General features: G+C 34.4%; 2 protein-coding genes and 1 pseudogene across 3 annotated transcripts; 2 read left to right on the plus strand and 1 right to left on the minus strand.

Moving 5' to 3' along the window:
* The first annotated feature begins 1,780 nt into the window (after positions 1–1,780).
* LOC128160292 (uncharacterized) lies at positions 1,781–4,624 on the plus strand. Its single transcript, XM_052823580.1, has 2 exons — positions 1,781–1,898; positions 2,453–4,624. Exon 2 carries the CDS (start codon positions 2,486–2,488, stop codon positions 4,163–4,165), a length of 1,680 nt encoding a protein of 559 aa, XP_052679540.1. The 5' UTR covers positions 1,781–1,898; positions 2,453–2,485; the 3' UTR covers positions 4,166–4,624.
* A 1,866-nt stretch (positions 4,625–6,490) lies between these two features.
* LOC128158038 (uncharacterized) lies at positions 6,491–7,441 on the minus strand (annotated as a pseudogene).
* Positions 7,442–9,363: 1,922 nt separating this feature from the next.
* On the plus strand, positions 9,364–16,623 carry LOC128160583 (E3 ubiquitin-protein ligase TRIM36-like). Of its 2 annotated transcripts, none has more exons than XM_052823916.1 (2): positions 9,364–9,454; positions 14,510–16,623. In XM_052823916.1, the coding sequence occupies exon 2, from the start codon at positions 14,537–14,539 to the stop codon at positions 16,223–16,225; it is 1,689 nt and encodes a 562-aa protein (XP_052679876.1). In that variant the 5' UTR covers positions 9,364–9,454; positions 14,510–14,536; the 3' UTR covers positions 16,226–16,623. The 2 variants fall into 2 exon arrangements, with proteins under 2 accessions (XP_052679876.1, XP_052679875.1); XM_052823915.1 differs by lacking the exon at positions 9,364–9,454 and adding an exon at positions 10,086–10,223.
* Positions 16,624–23,868: the final 7,245 nt, after the last annotated feature.

Raw genomic sequence — 23,868 nt, forward strand, 5'->3', positions numbered from 1 at the left:
TTAACATGTATAAACAAAAGGAATTCACGAATTTCCGAGAGATTCGTAGCGCAATTGAACACCTGATTGCACAATTATGTATTGAATAGTATACAATTTGGTGTATTACCGTATGATAATAAACGAATTATTTTATGAGTTTTGTTTATAATGTATCATGACCCCGAATACTTTAGTCTGACCTCACAAGGGGCATAATTCAAACTACATTTAGCAGAGTATAAAATCAACATGAACACGGATTTTTACTATGTTATTATCACGAAGCCGATAACTGGTACAGTAAATCGTAAAAACTCGGCAAATTCGGGGCGTGCTTAAACGCACAAAACAAGATGTTTTGGGTTCAAAATAATGATATAAACTAACAGATTGATAAATAAGGAGTTCACTTTTTAAAGTATGTCAAGTTTTATTCAAAAATATCAAGAAATAAGGAATTACGAAAAGAAAACGTTAAATTTTAGCCGATAACTGGTACAGTGCCAGTATGCTGTAGGAATGGTTCATTTTACTCAAATTCAAGGCAGTCGTTAGAATCGGTATACATGTTAGAAACTTGTCTTGATTTTTGTAATCTGCATGCACAATAATGTTTTCAAGTCGTATGATTTTAATAAAGATGTAGAATTATGTTTCTGTCCCATATTCCCTATTTTAGCTATTAAAACTTTTGAACATCACGTAGCGAATAAATTGGCATATTTACGATATTTGACCTCAAAACAATCAGGACAATTTGTCATATTAGCAATATCGGACAAAAAACGAGTAATATCCTCATAAATATATGGTTTTATTTCTCTTCTATGATAAGTTGCAGTCCATGAAGTGTCAAGGTTAGAGTCGTTGTATTGTGAGCGTAGAAAGAGTTGCATTATCAAATAAAGTTGGTTACTATAATTTTACATGCAGTCATTAAAGGGACATCTTCCATATTCACATATATTAAAACTTAATGTCCATATCATTCGGAAAATTCCCAAGCATTATTTACAACTTGTTACAAAACGTGTGATGATGCATATTCGTAATTAATTATACTCGGTATCAACAGAAAAGAAATGAATGTATAAAAATATCTAATGATAATAATTCCCAATAAATTATCGATGTGAGATATTGTTAATTAAAGAAACCGTTGTATGGTTAATTAATATGGATGATACACAAGTATCCGGCAGATCGGTAACCATTATTAATGTTAGACCGATTGAACAAATTAGATCAAATAATATATATTTATTTTGTTGGAGTTTTTCGTAAGCTCCACCTCAACCCCCCCCTACTTTTTGCAGAGATAGACATAGTTTATAATTGGTATACATCAACACAGTATTTAGGAGTGCAAAATACCTGAACTTTATTTGATGAGAAAAAAATCCATGCAAAAATTGATCTCGATACTTTCAGCAACGTTGTATTACAGCAAACGGAACATATGTCGAAACCTGCCATGAATAAAAAATAATATGATAGAAAACTCTTTAAAATAATCATGCTGTTCTTGAAATAAATTTAATTACTTTTGCTTTCACAGAATATAACCCAATCGATAATTTAACTTAAAAGCTATAAAACAAATGTTTATTTTATTATTTTAATCACAAATTAAAAAAAAACATGTAGCAGATTTGAAGTAATAATGCACATATTTGTTTCTATAATAAACATGAATGTTGAAACCCGTGTTCTGTATTTGAAATTTATGTTACCGATAGGCAGGTAGTTAAAAATAATTCACACAAAAAAAAGCAGATCACTTTGATAACGGATGTATAAGGTAGTGAAGCTTGCGGAACGAGCTCTCCGGTTTTAAACTGACATTTGTTTTAAGCAGGAAGAAAATGGCAACGTGTATCTAACGTAAAAGATTCTTGTGAAGTTGGATTGTTGAGGTAAGTTAACTAGTAATTGGTGATAACAATGAAATACGTACTTATAATGTTATTTTAGGAGTACATGTTTTACCTTTTTAATTGTATACCATCAAATACATGTCGATGGAAATATATATATATATATATATATATATATATATATATATATATATATATATATATATATATATATATATATATATATATATTTTTATATATATATATATATATATATATATATATATATATATATATATATATATATATATATATATATATATATATTTCCATCGACATGTATTTGATGGTATACAATTAAAAAGGTAAAACATATTCCATTGTCACACATGAATAGAACAAAAATACTGCTGTTATCACTCGATGAAATATTAAAGATACGATTGTAAATTTTATCACAGAAAGATATCATAATCATTAAATAACAACTAAGGTCAAAAAGGGTTAAAAACGGGTTTAGTTTGTTAAATTCGTTATCATTAACGTCATCTATCGGACTGCATATCAAATAAAATGGAAATAAGGAAAGTGTAAGATACATTTTTTTTTCACAGAATTGTGCTGAAAATCCCTCGAGATATCTAGTCATGGATCCAAGACGTTGGGCCCAAGATGTGCTACGGTGTCAAATCTGTGAGAACCCAGGCCCGTCTATGTACTGTGACATTTGTCACATGCATCTGTGTACAATCTGCGTGGGGAAACACCTCACAGACCTATCAACAGAACATAAAGTGGTGCCATTTGCAAATAGAGGATTCCACCCTATGTGTCCAAAACATTCCTCTAAACAATGTGAACTTCATTGTGAACAATGTGACATTTCTGTATGTGTACTGTGTGTTTCTTCTGAAGAGCATCGAGGTCATAAATTTGTGGACATGATGAAAGAACTTGACAACAGAAAAAAAGTCTTGGAGATAGATTTACGAGAATTAGAAAAATCAATCTATCCTAAATACTTAGAGATTGCATCTAACATATCTCTTCAGAAAGCTGATTTGAAGGAAAACTCTGAGAAATTGAAAACAGCTTTTAACAAGCATGGAGAAGATTGGCATAGAGAAATTGATACCATGATTAAGAAACTAAAATCTGATCTTGATAAAATGGACTCCAAACAACTGTCTGTCTTAGCAAAACATGAAGATGAAATCACACGCACCATTTCTGAAATCAAGCAAAGCATTGCTAACCTGAAGACGTTACTGGACTCCAGTGATGTCAGCCGTGTCTCTGATTACAAATCTAGGAATACTGAATTCAAAAGATTGCCTCCTAAACTCACATTTTCCCTACCGAATTTTACCCCTCAGAATATCAACAAAGAACAGATTTATCAACAGTTTGGTTCTTTATCAGCGTTATCTATCGAAACAGAAGATGATTCTACTATGGATTCTCAAGGTGCAGGATTCTATCTCCTGGAAAAACCGCTCATTGATGAACCACAGATTCTCACAGAAATAAAAACAAAATATGGATTTTTTAATCAGATGCGTTGTGTGTCATGTATGGGCGATGACGTCTTATGGATTTGTGGTAGTGATAAAATCATAAGACTCTACAACATACGGGGGGAACTATTAAAGACTATCACAACCAAGTCTGGAAACAAACCAGAGGACATAACAGTGACAGGAAAAGATGACCTAGTCTATACTGATAAGAAAGAGAGGACTATATATCAAATAGAAAAACACACAGAGATACAGACAGCGATCAGCTTAAGGGGATGGAAACCTCTCGGTATCTGTAGTACCTTCTCTGGTGACCTCTTGGTCATTATGGACAGCGATGATAAACAATCAAAAGTTGTGCGTTACTCTGACTTCACAGAGAAACAAAGTATTCAGTTCGATAATAAAGGACAGCCTCTCTATTCGTGTGGTGGCACTAAATATATCGGTGAGAATAGGAACCTAGATATATGTGTGTCAGACTATGGAGCAGGCGCAGTAGTGGTGGTAAATCATGCTGGGAAATTCCGATTTACCTACACTGGTCCACCGCTCACTTACAAAAAATCATTTGATCGGCCATGCGGCATTACTACAGACAGTCAGAGTCGCATCCTGACAGCAGATTGGTACAACAACTGCATCCACATCCTGGATCAGGACGGAAGGTTTCTCCGCTACATTGACAACTGTCATTTACATAATCCATGCTACTTATGTGTTGACAGTAAGGGCAACCTCTTTGTTGCACAGTCCTTCGAGGGTACTGTAAAAAGAATCCAATATCACAATCTTATGCAAAAATAACGTTTCCATAAAAGTAAATTGTCAACAATCTTGGCACAGGTACGACGTTATGTACATTTTTAAATTTTGTTATTTTATCAAAGTATGCTAGTAATGGAATAACACGTACTATGTTGTAAAAACTGGTGAATCATGTAGAAAACAGATAAATAGCTTTACAATCATGAGTGTTACTATTCCCTCACTTAAGGTGGCAGGGGCAAATTCGCACGAAACTTTGAAAAAAAGGAGACTATGGGATTTTGCTGGTTATCTGGGGAATATAAATTGCTAGAATATTCATTGCATTCATTTTTATTAGGTTAGTTAGAGGAGCTCATGTCCATTTTATTGATATATGACATTCTAGTACTGGATAATTTAATTGAATTGAAATTTCATATCACAAGTGCATGGCTTCTCGAGAAAATTACCAGAACATATGTCATATGTAATGAAATCCCTTAGTCATGTGTCAGGCAAAATAATGACCCAGAACATCGGGACAAATATTCTAATATTGTGGCCCTTTAAACCGTGCGAGAGGTCTTGGACTTGATTTGGATTTGAACATCAAAATGTGAATCAACAAAAATAGATAGGGGCAACGTATATAATAAACGCAAAAAAGTGATTTTGTGTGTGTATATTTTATGTCAATGATAAGTGTGAGCAAAAATACTTATTGTTTTATGTATACCATGTAATCATAATGATTTATTGTATATACAGATATATGTATATATTTCAATTACCTTTTTTGAATGTTAATAAAATCTTTTTAGAATTATAATCTTTTCACTTATTTAACTTCCTGAGAAGGTAAGATTGGATGTATTCATTCTTTAAAATTTTAATGAAGCAATACGGTCTCATGCGTCCTCCAGAGAGGATAATTTAGTAAGTAATTTTTGTTTAAATAAGGTAAATACCGGGATACTAGTAGTAATGTACCTCTCAAGGATTCTGATTTATCTAATTTATCTTAACTTACAATCTATAAAAATTTGTAAAACTAATTAGAAAGTAAATTCAATGAAAAAAGTCGTTTATGGTTAACCTATGTCATGATAAATGCTATTCCTTTATTCAAATTATTCTATATCAAATAAAAATATTTAAAAAAATACTGATATACGTAAAAATGTCAATTCTAAAAGAAATTGATGTAGTGGATTATTTAGGAATCTATAAGAACCTAAGAACAGCTTGATTTATTCTTATATATGTATACAATATATTTAGGGGTGAACTGATGTTATTTTCTAAAGAAATTATTAAATTATATTTCGTGAGTTCTGGTACATGTTTGGTTGTAAGTTTTTTTTTTAGATACGGTCAGATTAGGTTCTGTTTTTAATGAAGCATTTTAAACTGTTTTAATATTATTAACCATTTTATTTGTTACAATCATTACATACATTTATACCTTCATTGTATGTTCATTCTTCCTTTTAAAAAAATGACAAAGTACAATCGAAAAATATCGTTTAAATCGGTAAGAATTAATGAATCTGGTTGTTCAAATCTCAATTTAGCGATTGGCAAATTTTCTTTTGAGATGAATGTAATGTCAAGATTCTATGTTAATTAAAGAAAATTATGATAATCATGAAATAAATGATAACTTATTATGACTCCTGTTTTTGTTGTTGTTGTTTTTTTTTGGGGGGGGGGGAGGGGGTGGTGGCTGATTTTGTTTTTTTTTAAGTAAAACTTTCATACAGGTGTTATCTTCAGTTTAAAACTATGAATTTAAGATATTTCAGCTGAAATTTTGTCATTACTAAGTAAGCTAATTATAAAAATCTAATAAAAAAGGTTTCCACAAGTATTCAACCGATGCCGACAAAAATATGGCGCAATGTTGCAATGTTTACAAAACTAAGAATTGCAAGAACGATGTTGAGCAGGAGATATTTACAGGTTTTCAAATTATGGTATCTCTAATGTGTAACTATATATTGAATGTCAAATACCCCGGTATCTACTAACTGGTAAATCGTGGCTAATAGAAACATAAGCATGGACATCAGTAATGTACGATAGTCAGTTCCACATGATCAAATGCTCCTTTTCTCTCATGTTTACGTTAGCTATTCACATTAGAATTAACACAAACAGATATTGTGAATCTCTTTTCTGTTGGTATAATCATTGGACTACCAAAGGTGTAAACGTGTTTATACCTAATAAAAAAACAAAAAAAAAATCCAATCCATTTTAGATAACAATTTAATAGTTATGAAATAAATATTTACAAAAATGCTAAACACAACAATGAACAAACTGTTTATAATAGTATTCAAAGTATACTTTCATTAACCTAAGAATATAGCACACACATCAGTCACTGAGGTTCTGCAGGTAAGGCTCGAACTCCTGGAGGAAGTCCCCTGGACACTGAATGACAAAGTCGGCAATCGATTCAAGGGCTGAGAGGCTGTAACTGTCGGCTGGCGAAACAATGACGGAGTCGTCTGACGGCGCAAAGTCAATGACGTCCTCTGGTTCCAAAAGGGACTGGAGTTCTTCAACACCCGCGAAAATGTCTTCCTGTGAAAGTTCTGGTTCGATGGGTGAACAGGGAGCGTCTAGGGAAACCATACTAGAGTCCGAAACGATCCGAGTGGAATGTCCATATTGGTGGATATCTTTGGAGGATGACACATCGGAATAACCTTGGAATCTTTCCATGGATGAATAACAGATTCCATGAAATGAGTCACTCTCGTCGTAAGTGGTATCGAACACACTGCAAAACGAATCACAAGCGGAACAGGCATCTCCATCTAGAATGGAGTCGTCTGCTGTGGGAGTCTTTGACGTTCTGGGTGACATGCTGAGGATGCGGTCAATACCAAAGCTGAGTTGAGAGGACACAACACTAATGGTTCGTTCAATACCGGAAGCTGTACTCGAGGACACAACACCACGAAGCTCGATTTCCGGAACACCAAGATATTGATGAAGGGGGGTTGGCTATCCGTTGTGACTTTCTTTACGTGTCGTCTGCTTCCGGAACGAAGTGAGAGGAACAAGGGACAGGTCGACGGTCCACAGACTCATGCCGCTGTTGTTGGGATGCCTCATCTTGACGAAGTGGGTGTTCTTTGAGAGGACGTTACGGACCTTGTTGTACCAAGCTTTGTCGTTGCCGCCATAGACGTGAAACATGGCCTCCAGGGACATGCAGATCTCTGACAAGGTCAAGGTTTTCTGAGGGGAGCAGTGGATGGCATAGATGACCATTGAAGACATGATGTAGGGAGGGAGGATGGCTTCTCTTGATGACATGATCTGAAAGTTAAAGAAAGCAAAAGTTTAGCACAATTTATATATATATATATATATATATATATATATATATATATATATATATATATATATATATATATATATATATATATATATATATATATATATATACCGTATAACGGGTATTTTCTGCGGCTTGAAATTTTTGCGGTTTAACCTCTAAAAAGTATCAAATTATATTCTGCGTTTTCAATTTCTGCGGTTACATTAGACCGCAAAAAATAAATACATATGTTTACCGGATTTGCCTTAGGGAACGTAAACTAGAGAACTAAACTTACATATCTTAAAATCGACATTCTTGCCGTGTTCACGGTGAATGAGAACTAACTCTCAAATGTTTTACAAGTCTACTAAATACTGCTTGTGAACTTTTCTCAGATCAGTTTTATTTCATACTCGACTAAACACACAGTCCTTTTATCTGTTCAGCTATAACTGATATCGCACAGGTAACATGAGATAATTAGGTGTGAAATACGACGCAGAGCCCCCTAATAACAGACTAATCACGTTTGAAAATTATAGCTTGTATTTTAAATAATGTCAAAATTAGTGATTTTTTTAAAAGAATATTTTGCGTTTTGAATTTTTGCGGATTTTACTTATCCGCAAAATACCGCAGAAAATAAACAACCGCAGAAAATACCCGTTATACGGTATATATATATATATATATATATATATATATATATATATATATATATATATATATATATATATATATATATATATATATATATATATATATATATATATATAAAGCACTAAAAATGGCTAACGACACGAACAACAGAAATTGTCTATATATATATTGACATGACCCCCCCCCCCCAAAAAAAAAAAAAAAAAACCAAAAAAACCCCAAAACGCGGCTATGTTAAGGCTGCCCGATTAATTTTTTCAGCGATATGTAGAAAGTCACCTGTCTGTACTTCTTAAGATATGACGTCATAGTTAACTTTGACGTCACGATCTGCATTCCTTTCGATCGTTCTTAGGGAATGTATCGTAACGTAATAAGTGATATTCATTGTGCATAATAAAACCGCTTCGTTCCTTTGAATAGAAACTGTTGTAAATACTAGTGATACTAAATTCAATATCACCGATGTGGAGTATAAAAAAATCAACAGATTTCAGTTGTCTATACAGAAGCATCGCCAAGGTGGATTGTTAAGATTTGTTGATTGGTAAAGAACGAGTAACTGGTGTGAACAAGGTAATACATACTAATTATGTTATTTTAAAAGTCCATTTATCTTTTCACGAAGGTGTCTCCCGATATCGGTCGAGTGGGTGTAGTTCGATCAAAGTCATTTCAAATAGTTTGTATCATTGCATCATTAATAATTTAATAACAGGTGTAATCATTTTTATCGAATTATGTTTTAGATAACGTGCATCTGTTAAGACACGTTTGATTAATATGCACTGTGACAAGGCAACTTAAAACATAAAGCACTTTGAATTTTTTCAAAAATGTAATGTTATAGTGAACATCCATAGAGGATAGCTAAAAGAACCAAAACATTAATAAACTGTTTTCAATTTTCCTTGGCGACGAGTCCTCCACTTTTTCCAACATGAAATCATGTGACAAGTTGAACTTGTTTGTAGATGATAACAGATAGGCAAGGTAGTAAACAACTAATGTGTTTAAAATAATTAATTCTCGTGCAAATAAATTGTTATGGAATTTCTCTTTTGAGGACTTCCGATTAGGAGTTTACATGTTACATATTTCAAAAACCAAACCAATAAAAAATGTCACTTTTTGTTTGCGTTGAATCCGCCTATTCGTCAAACATAAAATCATATGACTTTTAGCTGATAACAGAGGTATAAAGGTAGTGAAGCTTTCGGAGCGAACTTCCTGGTAAGAGTTATACATTGAACAATGTTATTGGCAGTTGTCTATACAGAAGCATCGCCAAGGTGGATTGTTAAGATTTGTTGATTGGTAAAGAACAAATAACTGGTGTGAACAAGGTAATACATACTAATTATGTTATTTTAAAAGTCCATTTATCTTTTCACGAAGGTGTCTCCCGATATCGGTCGAGTGGGTGTAGTTCGATCAAAGTCATTTCAAATAGTTTGTATCATTGCATCATTAATAATTTAATAACAGGTGTAATCATTTTTATCGAATTATGTTTTAGATAACGTGCATCTGTTAAGACACGTTTGATTAATATGCACTGTGACAAGGCAACTTAAATCATTAAGCACTTTGAATTTTTTCAAAAATGTAATGTTATAGTGAACATCCATAGAGGATAGCTAAAAGAACCAAAACATTAATAAACTGTTTCCAATTTTCCTTGGCGACGAGTCCGCCGCTTTTTCCAACATGAAATCATGTGACAAGTTGAACTTGTTTGTAGTTGATAACAGATAGAAAGGTAGTAAACAACTAATGTGTTTAAAATAATTAATTCTCGTGCAAATAAATTGTTATGGAATTTCTCTTTTGAGGACTTCCGATTAGGAGTTTACATGTTACATATTTCAAAAACCAAACCGTAAAAAATTTCAGTTTTTGTTTGCGTTGAATCCGCCTATTCGTCCAACGTAAAATCATATGACTTTTAAGCTGATAACAGAGGTATAAAGGTAGTGAAGCTTTCGGAGCGAACTTCCTGGTAAGAGTTATACATTGAACAATGTTATTGGCAGTTGTCTATACAGAAGCATCGCCAAGGTGGATTGTTAAGATTTGTTGATTGTTATTGAACAAGTAACTGGTGTGAACAAGGTAATACATACTAATTATGTTATTTTAAAAGTCCATTTATCTTTTCACGAAGGTGTCTCCCGATATCGGTCGAGTGGGTGTAGTTCGATCAAAGTCATTTCAAATAGTTTGTATCATTGCATCATTAATAATTTAATAACAGGTGTAATCATTTTTATCGAATTATGTTTTAGATAACGTGCATCTGTTAAGACACGTTTGATTAATATGCACTGTGACAATGCAACTTAAAACATTAAGCACTTTGAATTTTTTCAAAAATGTAATGTTATAGTGAACATCCATAGAGGATAGCTAAAATCATCGTACTGGAAAGATGTTAAGTGAAGTATACATTGTCAAAAATAACTAATTTTGTTTTTAAAATGATAAAAAATGAAGAAATCATTTACGATTTTTAAAACATGCATCACACGACTGTATAATTTGTGGTCCATTTTCACAGAAAATGGTTGTTTGAATTTTAATGAAATATGTAATTTATAATTTATTTCATTTTCATTATGTTTCAGCTATCATAAGTGGTGCGATGATTGCATCATTCTTTTAAAAAAAAGCCAGTGCTGAATGCAATATTAAGAGTAACTTTTAACGTGTGTATCTTCTGATATTAATTCTAGGCGCGAAACCCCCAAATCTGTCGCACGAGTTTAAAGGTTACTCTATACGTTTTGTATATCAGGTATAAACTCTTTTACCAAATGATCTTTGGAGTTTCCAATCGCGTGTCTCTATTTGGACATACTTGATCTAGGTCACACCGGTAGATAATTGCAGATATACGGCATACTCTAAAACCTTGCGTGGCCTGGCCCCATTGATAAGATCTGGCCTGGCCTCAAAGTTGGCCTCAAAATTGAATTGGTCCCAAATTTTGGTCTGGCCTCAAAACAAAACATTTAGAAGAGGTCAAATTTGGGGCCAGACTAAATTTGGGGTCAAAGGTAATCTTATTCAGTATTTAAAATAAAAAAAAAACCAAATAAAAAATAGCCTCAGCTCTGTATACAAACATAGAATTTGAGTCAAAGCTCTGTATCTTTCTTAAAATTTGAAGCTTTACACTAAGATATGGTTAGTAAATAGAAAAGTGTAAACACCTAAAACAGAAGAAACATGCACTTAAACAAATAAAGGGCACAATCTTTTCTTGAAACTGAATCACATATATATATATATATATATATATATATATATATATATATATATATATATATATATATATATATATATATATATATATATATACCGTATATCAGGTTTTTTCTGCGTCATGTTTTTTCCGCGATTCAGAACTTAAAACGATATATAAAATTTACGCGAATCAAATTTTTACTATTTCAAAGTCATAGTGAAAATATAATTCAGGATTATCTAAACCTGTGAACTAAGAGGGTAAAGTATCTAAATTGCCGCTCTTTATAATGAAAAATTCGCCGGGACAATTAAACCATTTACACGATTTCCTTAATGTGAAAGAATTACCGATAATTATTTTCAGAGACGCAAACAGTCATAGATAAAAAGATAATGTACCGGTACATATACCAGTAACTCGGGTATAATTAGACATCGGTTTAGACATCGCAAGAAAAGCGACCGTTTTAATTAGCTTATTAAATAAACTACGAGGCTTACATACCTGTTATCTGGCGCTTGTCCTCCGATCCCGCAATTTCTACTAAAAACTTACTGAAAACAGTTCATTGTACTTTTACATACCTGTTTACTTCATAAAGAAAGAGAGAACTATATTTTAAGAACAACATTTTGTATCAAATTTACGCTGATATATTTTCTGCGATTCGGAAATCGTCGCAAACAAAGCGGAAATTGGATATACGTATATATATATATATATATATATATATATATATATATAATCCAAAATGAGTGAAAGGTGATATCACACAGTATAAATAATCAAAAAAGAAAAAGAAAATGAACAGTTCCAAAGTTTCTATTCACTAGCGCTTTCTGGATTTACATCCTTCTTCAGGTGAATGTACATAAGTTATATATATATATATATATATATATATATATATATATATATATATATATATATATATATATATATATATATATATATATATATATATATATATATATATATATTTATTTATTCGTCAGTGATCTTAAGGTATCCCACTCCTCAATGTTGTTGTATCAAGATTTTCTTGAGAAGTATATCATTGAAATCTGTAGACAAAACAAACTTAAAAAATACAAAGATAATGGGGGATCAGTATCCATCCCTCTGAGTTATGGCCCATTTAATTTGACTTTTTTGCACCTAAAATGCAATTTCATCCTGATTAGGATTTGTTGTCAGTATTTTTGATTAAGCAAACTTATTTCTTCAAATATTGTTTTTAATTATGCACAATGGTCACACTGAATAGAGGGATTACGCAAAAAATTTGTACAAAGCTGCATAAATTTTTTTGTGACCTTTTTGCACTTAAAATAGACAATTTCTATAATAGTTACAATTTGATTTGAAATAAAAAAATTTGAGAATATCAAGAATTTTATAAGATTAATCCAGTTTGCCTAGATATGTATTCAGTATCATTTTGACATAATATAACATGGGGGTCAGTGATGTCAAATTTTAGATATAGGGCTTCAAAGGTAAAATTCTCGCAAAATTTGGCTTAAAAAAATTCAGACATGTTCTATATATTTGCATGATTTTATGCTAAACGGCTATCACATTCTCAAGATTTGATTTTGTACATGTCACACAGAACCTATTAAATATGTTACAAACCTTTCAAATGTTAATAATGTGAATCATGAATAAAGTATAATAAAAAGAAAAGTATATTGAAAATTCATAAAATTGCTTGTTTCTTTCATTTTCGTCTAAAAAACCTTCAGGACGAAAAAATAGTTCCCCAAAAAACTTTTTTGTTTCTTGAATTCAAATGGATTTTCTTTATGAATGTTGTGTAATTATGAAATAATAATCTATCTGTGATGATTAAATAAATAAAATCATATTCATTTCAAATATAATGATCATCTGCGCAAAGAAATCAAAACATGAGGAGTGAGATACCTTAAAATCTATTTAGACTAGAGAAAATGCTGAGTATCAAAACACATTGCGTTAATTAACAGTTACGCAAAAGAACATACCGAATTACCAATATAATGAATTGTATTCTAGTATGTTATGAATACATCGGATTTTGCTTATTTTGCGCAGGACAGTTAAATGTCTGATTTACCGAAGTCTATGTTTGATTTGATACGTAAGACAAAATAAAGGCGATAATTCCCCAGGCTACATAGCATAAATAATGAAAATGAAACAAAAATCAAAATAATCTAACACCACTGTCAAAAGTGAAAACTGTCAACGCATTGAAATATTTAACCCCAATTTACTTCACCAAATCGGCACCAATGTAACTCGCATGTTTCAAAGATTCCCTTCGCACGGAACTGTTGCACAACAAACAAATTTATATTATCTTTGTCAGACCGTCCCGTTTATCATACGCTCAACACGGCTGCTTTAATTTTAAACAAAGAACCTTGTTTTCGAAATATTGAATACCGCACAAAGTTATAAACAGATTAAACAAACCCATTCCTTTATTAATATTTTCGTAATAACTTAATTTTGATACAAAACCAACCGTTTTTGCAATTAACATTTTCCTTTTCATAAGGATGATTTATGCTAAACTACATTGAATTTGACTCAATAGTTCTTGATAAGAAAATTTTTAAAAATTCAACCCCCCTTCTTTACAGTTTCGAGGTTTTTTCAGCTTTGAATGCAAACTAGTCTTTTATTTCTGCAATTTAAATTTGCTGTCCAATACGGATGCTTTGTGTCATATTTGGTTGAAATTGGCCGAGCGGTTTTTTAGAAATAGTTCTAAATGTAAAAAAGTTTACAGACGGACGGACAGACAGGCGACGGACAAAATGTTATCAGAATAGCTCATTTGAGCTTTCAGCTCAGGTCAGAATAAAAAAATTAAAAGTATGTTGTTATAACAGAAAAACAATGATGCAACGAATGTCAGATCATTGGTTCCGGTAGTATATCAGATATTGAAGCAATTCCGTCACCAAAGGCAAAACTGCGCTGCCCTATTACTGATAATTTTTTTTATTTTATCACAGGTAGAGATAATAACCAGTAAACGACAAATAATGTCAAAATAGCTAAAACGGGTTTGATTGCTACGATAATTATCAAATAGATTATCTGGCTCGCGTATTTCATGTTATCTTTATAATCTAGTCGGTTTTTTTTTTAGAGTTATCTTCAAAATCCCTCGAAGTAGATGGTCATGGACCCAAGGCATTGTGCCCAGGATGTGTTACGGTGTCATCTCTGTGAGACCCCGGCCCCCCCTATGTACTGTGACATTTGTCACATAAATCTGTGTAAAGCCTGTGTGGGGGAACATCTATCAAATTCATCTAACGAACACAAAGTAGTGCCATTTGAAAATAGAGGGTTTACTTCTATGTGCCCAAAACATTCCACTAAAGAATGCGAGCTTCATTGTGAAGAATGTGACATTTCCGTTTGTGTACAGTGTGTTTCCTCTGAAGAGCATCGAGGTCATGAATTTGTCGACTTGATAAAAGAACTTGGAAACAAAAAAAAAGTCTTAGAAAAAGATTTACAAGAATTGGAAAAATCAATCTATCCTAAATACCAAGAGATTGCATTAAATATCCCACTTCAGAAAGTCGACTGGGGGAAAAACTCGCAGAAATTAAGAACAGCAATCACCAAACAAGGAGAAAATATACATAAAGAAATAAACGCCATTATTGAGAATCTAAAATATGATCTTGATGAAATGGACTCCAAACACCTGGATGTCCTAAATAAACAAGAAAATGAAGTCACAGACACCATTTCTGAAATTACACAGAGTATTGCTGATCTAAAAAAGTTAGTTAACTCTAATGATGCCAGCCTTGTCTCTGCCTACAAATCAAGAAATTCTGAATTCAGAAGATTGCCTCCTAAACTCTCAGTATCCTTTCCAACATTTATCCCCCAGGGTATCAACAAAGAACAGCTTTACCTGCAGTTTGGTTCTCTAACGGGGTTTTCTATCAAAATAGAAGAAAATGATAACACAATGAATTCTCCAAGTGCCGAAACGTCTACCCCAGAGAGACCATTCATTGATAAACCACAGATTATCACAGAAATAAAGACGAAGTTTGGATTTTTTAGCCAACTGTTTAGCGTATCTTGTGTTGATGATGAAGCGATATGGGTTTGTGGAAGCGACAAGGTCATGCGACTCTATAACCTCCGAGGGGAACTAGTAACTTCAATGAAAACTAAGTCAGGGAATAAACCAAATGACATAGCAGTTACAAGGAGTGGGGATCTGATTTACACTGATAAAAAAGAGAGAACTGTAAATATAATGAAAGATACACAGATAGATGCTGTAATTAAACTGCAGGGGTGGAAACCTTCCCATTTGTGCAGTACCTCTTCTGATGACCTCCTGGTTGTTATGGAAAGTGATGATGATACACAAACAAAAGTTGTGCGTTACTCTGGATCCACAGAGAAACAAAGTATTCAGTACGATGCCAAAGGACAACCTCTTTATTCATCTGATGGATATAACAACATTAAATACATCTGTGAGAACAGAAACCTAGACATCTGTGTGTCAGACAATAGAGCCCGTGCCGTCGTGGTGGTCAATCAGTCCGGGAAACTCCGGTTTACCTACACTGGTCCTCTCTTCGATCCCAAGAAATCATTGGATCCACATGGTATCACTACCGACAGCCAGAGTCGGATCCTGATAGCAGATCGGAAGATATGTAATATCCACATCCTAGAAGAGGATGGACAGTTCATCCGCTACATTTGTAATGACAAATATGAATCTGGGATTCCATGGGGCATATGTGTGGACACAAGTGACAACCTCTTTATAACTGACTGGGGATTTGGAAACGTGAAAAAAGTCCAATATTACAAGTAAACATTTTGTATTAATGAAAGAACATGCCACCTTACAATTGCCTCAAGGAGACGATGTATATACATATATTCATGACATTTTTTGAATGTTTTTTTTCGTTAAAAATGTATCATAATAGGAATACTTTATCCCTATGACGTGGAAAATGCCAAATCACAAAATGTTTTATTTCCATCCTGGAAACAATTATAACATGAAACAGTTATCATAAATCTCGCTTGAAAGTTTACACTGCCACCAATATAAGTTAAGACACATTTAAATCAGTCTGTATTACAATTGCAATTTGCAACAAAGATTCTGATTAGCGCATTTGAAAGACCCGCCCATTTATCAAAAGCATGTTGACAAAATGATTTTGAGCACGTGAAAATAAAAGTTGGAGAAAGAAAACCTTATTAACATGTGGAAGTTGCAATTTTAAAGTTATTAAGAGTTATTAAAGAATAAACGAGGCGATTTCGATGCTAGAGACTATAAAAAAAGAAACACACAAAGAAAAAAGTTCTCTAAAAACAGGGACGGTCGCATTCATTTAAGTCACACATATTATTTGCTCTTTGAATAACGTTATTCAGTTCACTATAAAGAAATTTTTCAGAGACTGTTTAGTGAACAAATATGTTACGTTACTGTTCACAGTGTACCATACGTGGAAGATGTCAGCACGAACAAACTGACTGTTGAAATAGTGTTTATTTTTTCTCACAAAAAGCTAGCTGCAAAATTTAGATCCACGGGGAAACTCGGTTAACATGCAGTGAAATCCATTACACTTTTTAGCTTATCGAGACGAAGTCGGCGTGGGGAGGGGGAGCTTATGCTATACCCATGGCATCGGCGTCCGGACCTGGTTAAAGTTTTTGTTGCAGGTCCCTTATGTAAGTTGTTACTTGTTCTATCTTTACCAAACTTGCATGGATGATGAATGTGGATCTCATAATAGACTTGAAAGACTTGGATGCTGAATCTGGGGCATGGATTTCAGATGCTGGAGGAGGTTAAAGTTTTTGGAGCATGTTAAAGTTTTTGGTGCTGGTGCCCTCTGATATCAATTTTTAAGTTACTACTAGTACTAACTTCACCAAACTTGCATGGGTGGCGCTTCTTACGATACTGATGCACATGACAGGTACATGTATGAAAGCTGTATCTGAGCCATAGGTTTCGGATTCTGAAGGAGGTTTAGTTTTTAAAAGCTGGTTTAAATTTTGGAGTGATTTAGTTTTTTAGAACAGGTCACATGTTTTATAGATAATAGTACTATTTCAAAATTGCATTATTGATTTAACTGTAATATAAATGAATTGCAGAGGTAGCTTCAGATGCAGAGCCTGATCTTCATTATTAAGGATGCTAAAAAAAATCTCCTACCTCACTCAAACCTGCTTGATAGATGTGTTTGTTATAAAATGACATAACAGGATTCCTATGATATAGTTTTGGTTGGTATGATATGATACAATATTTTATCATATATAATATTGTGAAAAGTTAAAGATAAAGCACTATATGTAACGTTAATTAGAAATTCGATTTACTTTTTGTAAATCTTATGTAACTGACCACTCGGCACGACCCAGGGTTTCCATCTGACCACATACAACTTTATTTTGTTTTCTTGTGTTCTCTTTGAAAATACTGACACAGATTATGTGAAATGATAAAAAAAAAGTCTGACGAACCGCTGTCACCTGCAGAAACTGCAGAACGAAAAATCAACCCACTTAAAAGATTTAGAGAAGACATCACTTTTCCCAGTTTTTGTTCCCTCCGGGGATCTTAGCAAGTTAAGCGATATTCTCGATTCGCTATCCTCTAATGAAAATTCAATAAAACAAGCGGTAGTCTTGATACATCAGAAAGAAAACTTTAAAACAGCTCTCGCTGGTGTACTAGTCTCAGAAATCGCTAGTCTACGTCCCAAAATTCAGGAACTCTCAACTAAACTTGATGAAATGGAGGAATACTACAGAAGAAATTGTTTGTTGTTCCTAATATACTTGCCATTCAGCAAGGGCAATTATTGTTTTTAATAGTTGAAAGTCAACTTAAGGAAACGGATTAATATAAGTTGTAACAACTTGTTTCCGAATCCTGTTTGTATTATTTATTGTTTATATTGATGTACAATTCAAATGAAATAAGTTTAAACTAAGAAATTGTTAAAAAAGTTCCTGAATTCGAGAATAAAAAAATGAAAACACCGATACGCTTATGCTGAATGTATTTAACAACACCGTGTTCAAACAAAAGCAAGACAAAATAGCACTGGTAAACATCTCACGATCTCGTCGAGTATGATGACTATGATGACTAACTTCCACGTGATATTATTGTCAAATTCTTCAGTTATCGCAACCGGGCCAAAGTCTATAGAGACAAAAAGATTCGTAAAGGTTATAAAACAACATGTCCAGACAAACTGACAGCATTTTTTTAAACGAAGCCCTGGCCCACACAAGAGCACTTCTTTACAGTCAGGCCCTCGTAAAAGAAAGATAATTAAGAGTTGCTGGACATTTGATGGCTTTTGGGGATTAACAGCTAGAAACCGGTCATTACCTCGCGCTGGATGATCTCGAGCCCTTTTCCGCGGTTGATCACATACCCAATTCATCAACATCGGAGGTCCCTTTTTCACTCGAGTCGCTGTGAAAAACTTCAAAATTTTTATATGTATACTTGTATACGATGTAGTGATAAACTGTTTAAATATATACACATGTGCTATTTAAATGTGTTCGTGACATTACTTAATGTGAATCATTCTGGGAACCAATGTATTCAATTTGTAAAGAAGCTTAGCTCAATTTTTAATTACAATGTGTGTGCAAATCTGTTTTTTTTGGTCGATCATTCTGGAAATCTAACCCCTAGTCTTTTTTGTAGGATCTTGTCCAGCCTACAATATATATACAACTAAGTAAGCCCACACCTGTAAATATTTATTTGATTAATTGGGCTTCCCCATTACCTTAGTTGGTGCTCCCTTTGTTTTATGCAAATCGAAAGCAATACGCACCAACAGTTATTGTACATTTTGTATGTGTTTGTACGTTATGTATCTTGTCGTACACTTTGCTATTGATTCACTATTTTACCAGGGGCGGATCCAAACTTTTTCTCTGTTATGTATATAAAATATCATATCATTGAATGCCTCCAAATCTTCATTTTTGTTTTCTTTCTTATACATTTGTGTTAATTTCTTTTACCCTTTTTAATTTTCATATTTTTTATATGATGAACATACGTAAATATATGACTGCTGTTTATCAATACCATGTTATTTGAATGAGTGCCCTATATGCAAAACTTGTAATATGGCTTTTGTGACTATCTAGATTTTTAACTTTTGGATAATGGATAATACTCTCACTCAATATCGTGCTGCAATAGGCACGTTCTATATACTAGTTAGAAGACATATAAGCAATTTTTTTTACATTTATTCTATAATTTCATGTCAATTTGAAAAATCCGTTGAGAAATTTATGTAAATCTGCTTTAAAGTCTTTTCGCTTATCAGCATTTTTTAAACTGGATCTTATAAAAGATAACAGCTAAACAAAAGCTGGCGATTTGTTCATGGCTTATTTATTAATTAGCAATAAGTTTAACAACCAACCTGTCACCCACTTGATGAACAGGTATATGGCTGCACAATAAATCAATAAATCAATCAAAATCAATAGTTCAACAAATCAAGTTATTCAATCGATCAATAATCAATAAATCAATAATCAAAGTTCAATCAATCAATCAATCAATCAATCAATCAATCAATAAATCAAAGTTCAAATATGAAAGTCAATATCAATATAGCTTTGCTTTAAGCGGGTTGCTTGCTAGGTTAGGTGGACCCTGGGAACAGTCGACCACCTATTCCCAAGCTTTGAGCAGGCCCTGGGAACAGTTGCCTATATCAAGGACTTGAGAAACCTTGCCATGGTGCAAATTCCACCATACAAACAGCTTTACTAAAGGTGTTTGTTCGCCAGACAATTTGCAACCCCAAACCTATCGAGAGACGGGAATGTGTTCAGGGCAGTTGGGGGCAAGTTTAAGGTTAAGCCATGACCAGGTTATTGGGGATTAGGTAAAGGAAAAGGGTAGGGGGTTGGGATAACGTTGTGTTTGTGACAAGGATAAGCTAATACATATGATCAGGATATTCTGATGAATGGGTTTGTGAGAACAGATAAAGTGCAACCTGCAATGTGTCAAGGAAAACATTATTGCCCAATTCGGATAAATGTACTCCGTCTAATCTAAACATTTGGTTGTTATATTTATTTAATTCGAGGTGCTTAATATAAGCCCCTACCAAGTTCAAAACATGAGTTGCATTGTTAAGACGAATTCTGGACTTTTCTGCTGCAATAGTACTAGACATATAACGCCAACATGACTGTGGCAAAATTTCGGACCAAACCAACAAAGTGTTAGGCAAAATTGTAGCTAGTTCAGATATAGTTTCAAACATTTTTAGTCGAAGGTCCAACAAAGGTAATGCGCCAATAATGTTGCCTCCGCAATGTATCACTAACATGTCAGGAGGAGTAGTGTAAAATAGCTGGGTAGAAATAAATGTAAAAACTTCCCCCACCTCATACCAGGTCTGTTTATCCAGCGTACCTCAGCCCCAATCAAAGTCGTGAAGGCCCATTGAATTGCCTCCAGCGCGCGTTTGGCTGTGTATTTTAGCTTTGGAAATAATTGATGATTCGACTATCCATATGTGCGGCGCTTGACCTGAAATTCTTGTTATATGTTAGTATTGGTGTTAAAATGATGCAATAATAGAGAATTTAAGACAATAGCCTTATGTATTTCTTGTAACACATTGACTTCCAACGCCCCTTAGACTGAATTTGGTGTTCTGGGATTTAAAGGCTGCGTGAGGGATCTTAAGATGCTGTAAAAACTTGGTAAGGACTGTGGAAAATTGGTATGATGTGAGGGGTTTATTATCAAAATGGCAAAGTAGTGGGCCTTCAACAGGTGGTCTTACAGAGAGAAATTTTGTCAGAGCTTGTTGTAATATTAAAGATTCGTGAGGTATAACTATGGTGGTTCCCGTGCCAGTTTGATCTGCTTTTGAAAACTGCAGGAATAATCGTATGGTTTGAGATGTAATTGAAACTGCGTTGGCTTGCAGAATTCTACGAGGGGATGTACCCATTGTCTGTTAATTCACCAACACGCAAGAAGCCAAAATAAGCTAAAAGGTAAGCAGAAGTGAAGAGAATTGACTCGTAAGTGGAGTGGCATGTGTGTGGTAGGGCCTGAATTATTGCATGAAGAAGAGGTAATGTGATAGGTCTTCGAAAGTCGAGAGAAGGGTTTTTCCTGGAAAGGCAAATCAGGAGCTTTTGCATTATGAAGGATTTAGTAGTGTCCGGGATGTTGTTAATTTTTTGATGGAACGCTATTGCGGACATGTACGTTCTGATGATAGAGGGGGCTAATTTTGAAGCAGACATATAACCTATGAAATTAATGTGGTAAATGGTAAGAATCACGAAACTGGGAAAAGGCAGTCATGCCTTTGGAATAAGTGAGCTGAGTATTTGTTGAAATCGATGCCGACAGTAGTGTTTGGACCTCCTCTACAAAAGGCTCCAGAGCTCTGATGGGATTGGTTGCGGGTTGGATGATGCTGCTGGTGCCAGCTGACGAAAGCGGTGCCACTGAAATCGTGAAATAGAATCAGCTATTTCATTAAGTTTGCCTGCTATATGTTTCAAGAGCCTTAATTTGAAGGTTTAAATGTAAGCATTTGAGGACCAATGGCCTAATGAGGGACATGACGCGTTGAGACTTTGATGATTTGAAGTTGATAATGGATACCAAGGCCATGTTATCTGTGTGAAGCAAGAGTTTGGAATTTGACAACTGACAGCCCCAAATACAAATGCCCATTACAATTGGAATAAATTCTAAGTAGGATATATCTTGCCTAGTGGCTGAGTCCCAATGTTCGGGCCATGAGATGTAAGCCCATTCCCCATGGAAATAAACACCACCACCTGTTAATTAAGCGCTATCTGTGAAAAATTCCAGATCCGTGTCCAGAGACCACGACTGATCAGGGAAGGGGCAGGTTCCATTAAAGGAGTGAAGGAACTTGAGCAGAAGGCGTGCATCTTGCCGCATTCCTGAGGTGACTCTAATCATGTGGTGAGGTCTGTAAGCGCTAGACATAGCACCATAGAACCTTCTGATAAATGCCCGAGCTGCTGGTAATGCCCTGCCACAAAATGCTAATAACCCGCAGAGTGATTGTAACTGTTGTATATTTTTACGATTGCAGAGGTCCCAAAGTTGGTCATTGAGAGATGTGACTTTATCATGTGGGATAAAAAGTGTTTGAGATACTGTATTAATCCCTAACCCTAAATAAGTTATGTTAGTTGTGGGACCTTCAGTCTTGTCAGCCGCGATCGGCACACCCAAATCTTTGCAAATGTTGCTGAATTGCTGCATCAATCTATCACACTCGTTTGACGCATTTGGAATGACAAACAGAAAGTCTTCAAGGTAGTGACAAATGTTACTGGACTTTGTAGTATGGCTTAATGCCCAATGTAAGAATTTTGAGAATTTTTCAAATAACGCGCATGACAGTGCACACCCGAAAGGAAGACATTTATCAAAATAATAGCAATCTTGGAACTTGATACCAAGTAAGCAGAAATCACTGAAATGAATAGGAAGAAGCCGAAAGGCGGACTTTAGGTCCCTCTTACCGATCAGGCAAGCTGGACCTTGCGGCTGTACAAGAGTAACTGCTTCGTCAAAAGAAGAGTACTTAACTGAACAATATTTGGGGTCAATGAAGTCATTAATACTGTTACCTTCCGGAGCAGACAAATGAGTAATTAACCTGCAGCCGCCCGATATTTTGGGAACAATGCCAATTAGAGAAATGCGCAAGTTTGAAAAGGGTCTGACAGGGTAAGGACCAGCCATTCTACCTAGCTTAATTTCTTGATCTAATATATTTTTAATTTGATCAGGGTGTTGCTGAGCGGATTTTAGATTTTTTGATTCAGTGAGGGTTCTAGGGCCTGCGAAGTTGAGTTTAAAACCCTTTGAAAAACCTTGTAATAGAAACTGCTTGTCCTCTTGATGAGGGTAGTCTTAAATGTACATATGTAACTGCTCAAATATTATTGGGGTAGCTCCTAGTTGCCATTTGTCTATATTGTCTTGGACCTGACATATGTGGTTAGGCGTGGCGAGGTCTGGTGAAGTTGAAGCGGGGGGATGATGGGCCAGAGATTCTAAATTGTGCGGAGCCTGGGCTCCGAAAGGGCTGATTGTAGGCGGGTGATGCTTTGCTGTGAACTTCTCGCCTTTGTCGAGCGCAGTGAACTTGGGGGTGTGAACCGGAGCAATACATGCATAGGTGAGAGTAAAAGCAGGACTGGCGAGAACAATAGCCCTTAAAGTTGTAATCGTAGCACTTGTGTGAAGCTGTGGGGTTGTTTGTTGTTGAGGCCATGTAAATAAGCCAAAGCTCTGAGTCGATTGCTGACCAGCTAATTGATGGATCAATGGACTTGCAAAGTCTTAATTGTTTTCGTAATCAAGCCAGCCTTGACTGTAAGGGTTGCGGGAAGCCCCTGAGCGAA

Source organism: Crassostrea angulata, chromosome 8 (assembly GCF_025612915.1).
Source record: "Crassostrea angulata isolate pt1a10 chromosome 8, ASM2561291v2, whole genome shotgun sequence".
Classification (NCBI taxonomy): Eukaryota; Metazoa; Mollusca; class Bivalvia; order Ostreida; family Ostreidae; genus Magallana; species Magallana angulata.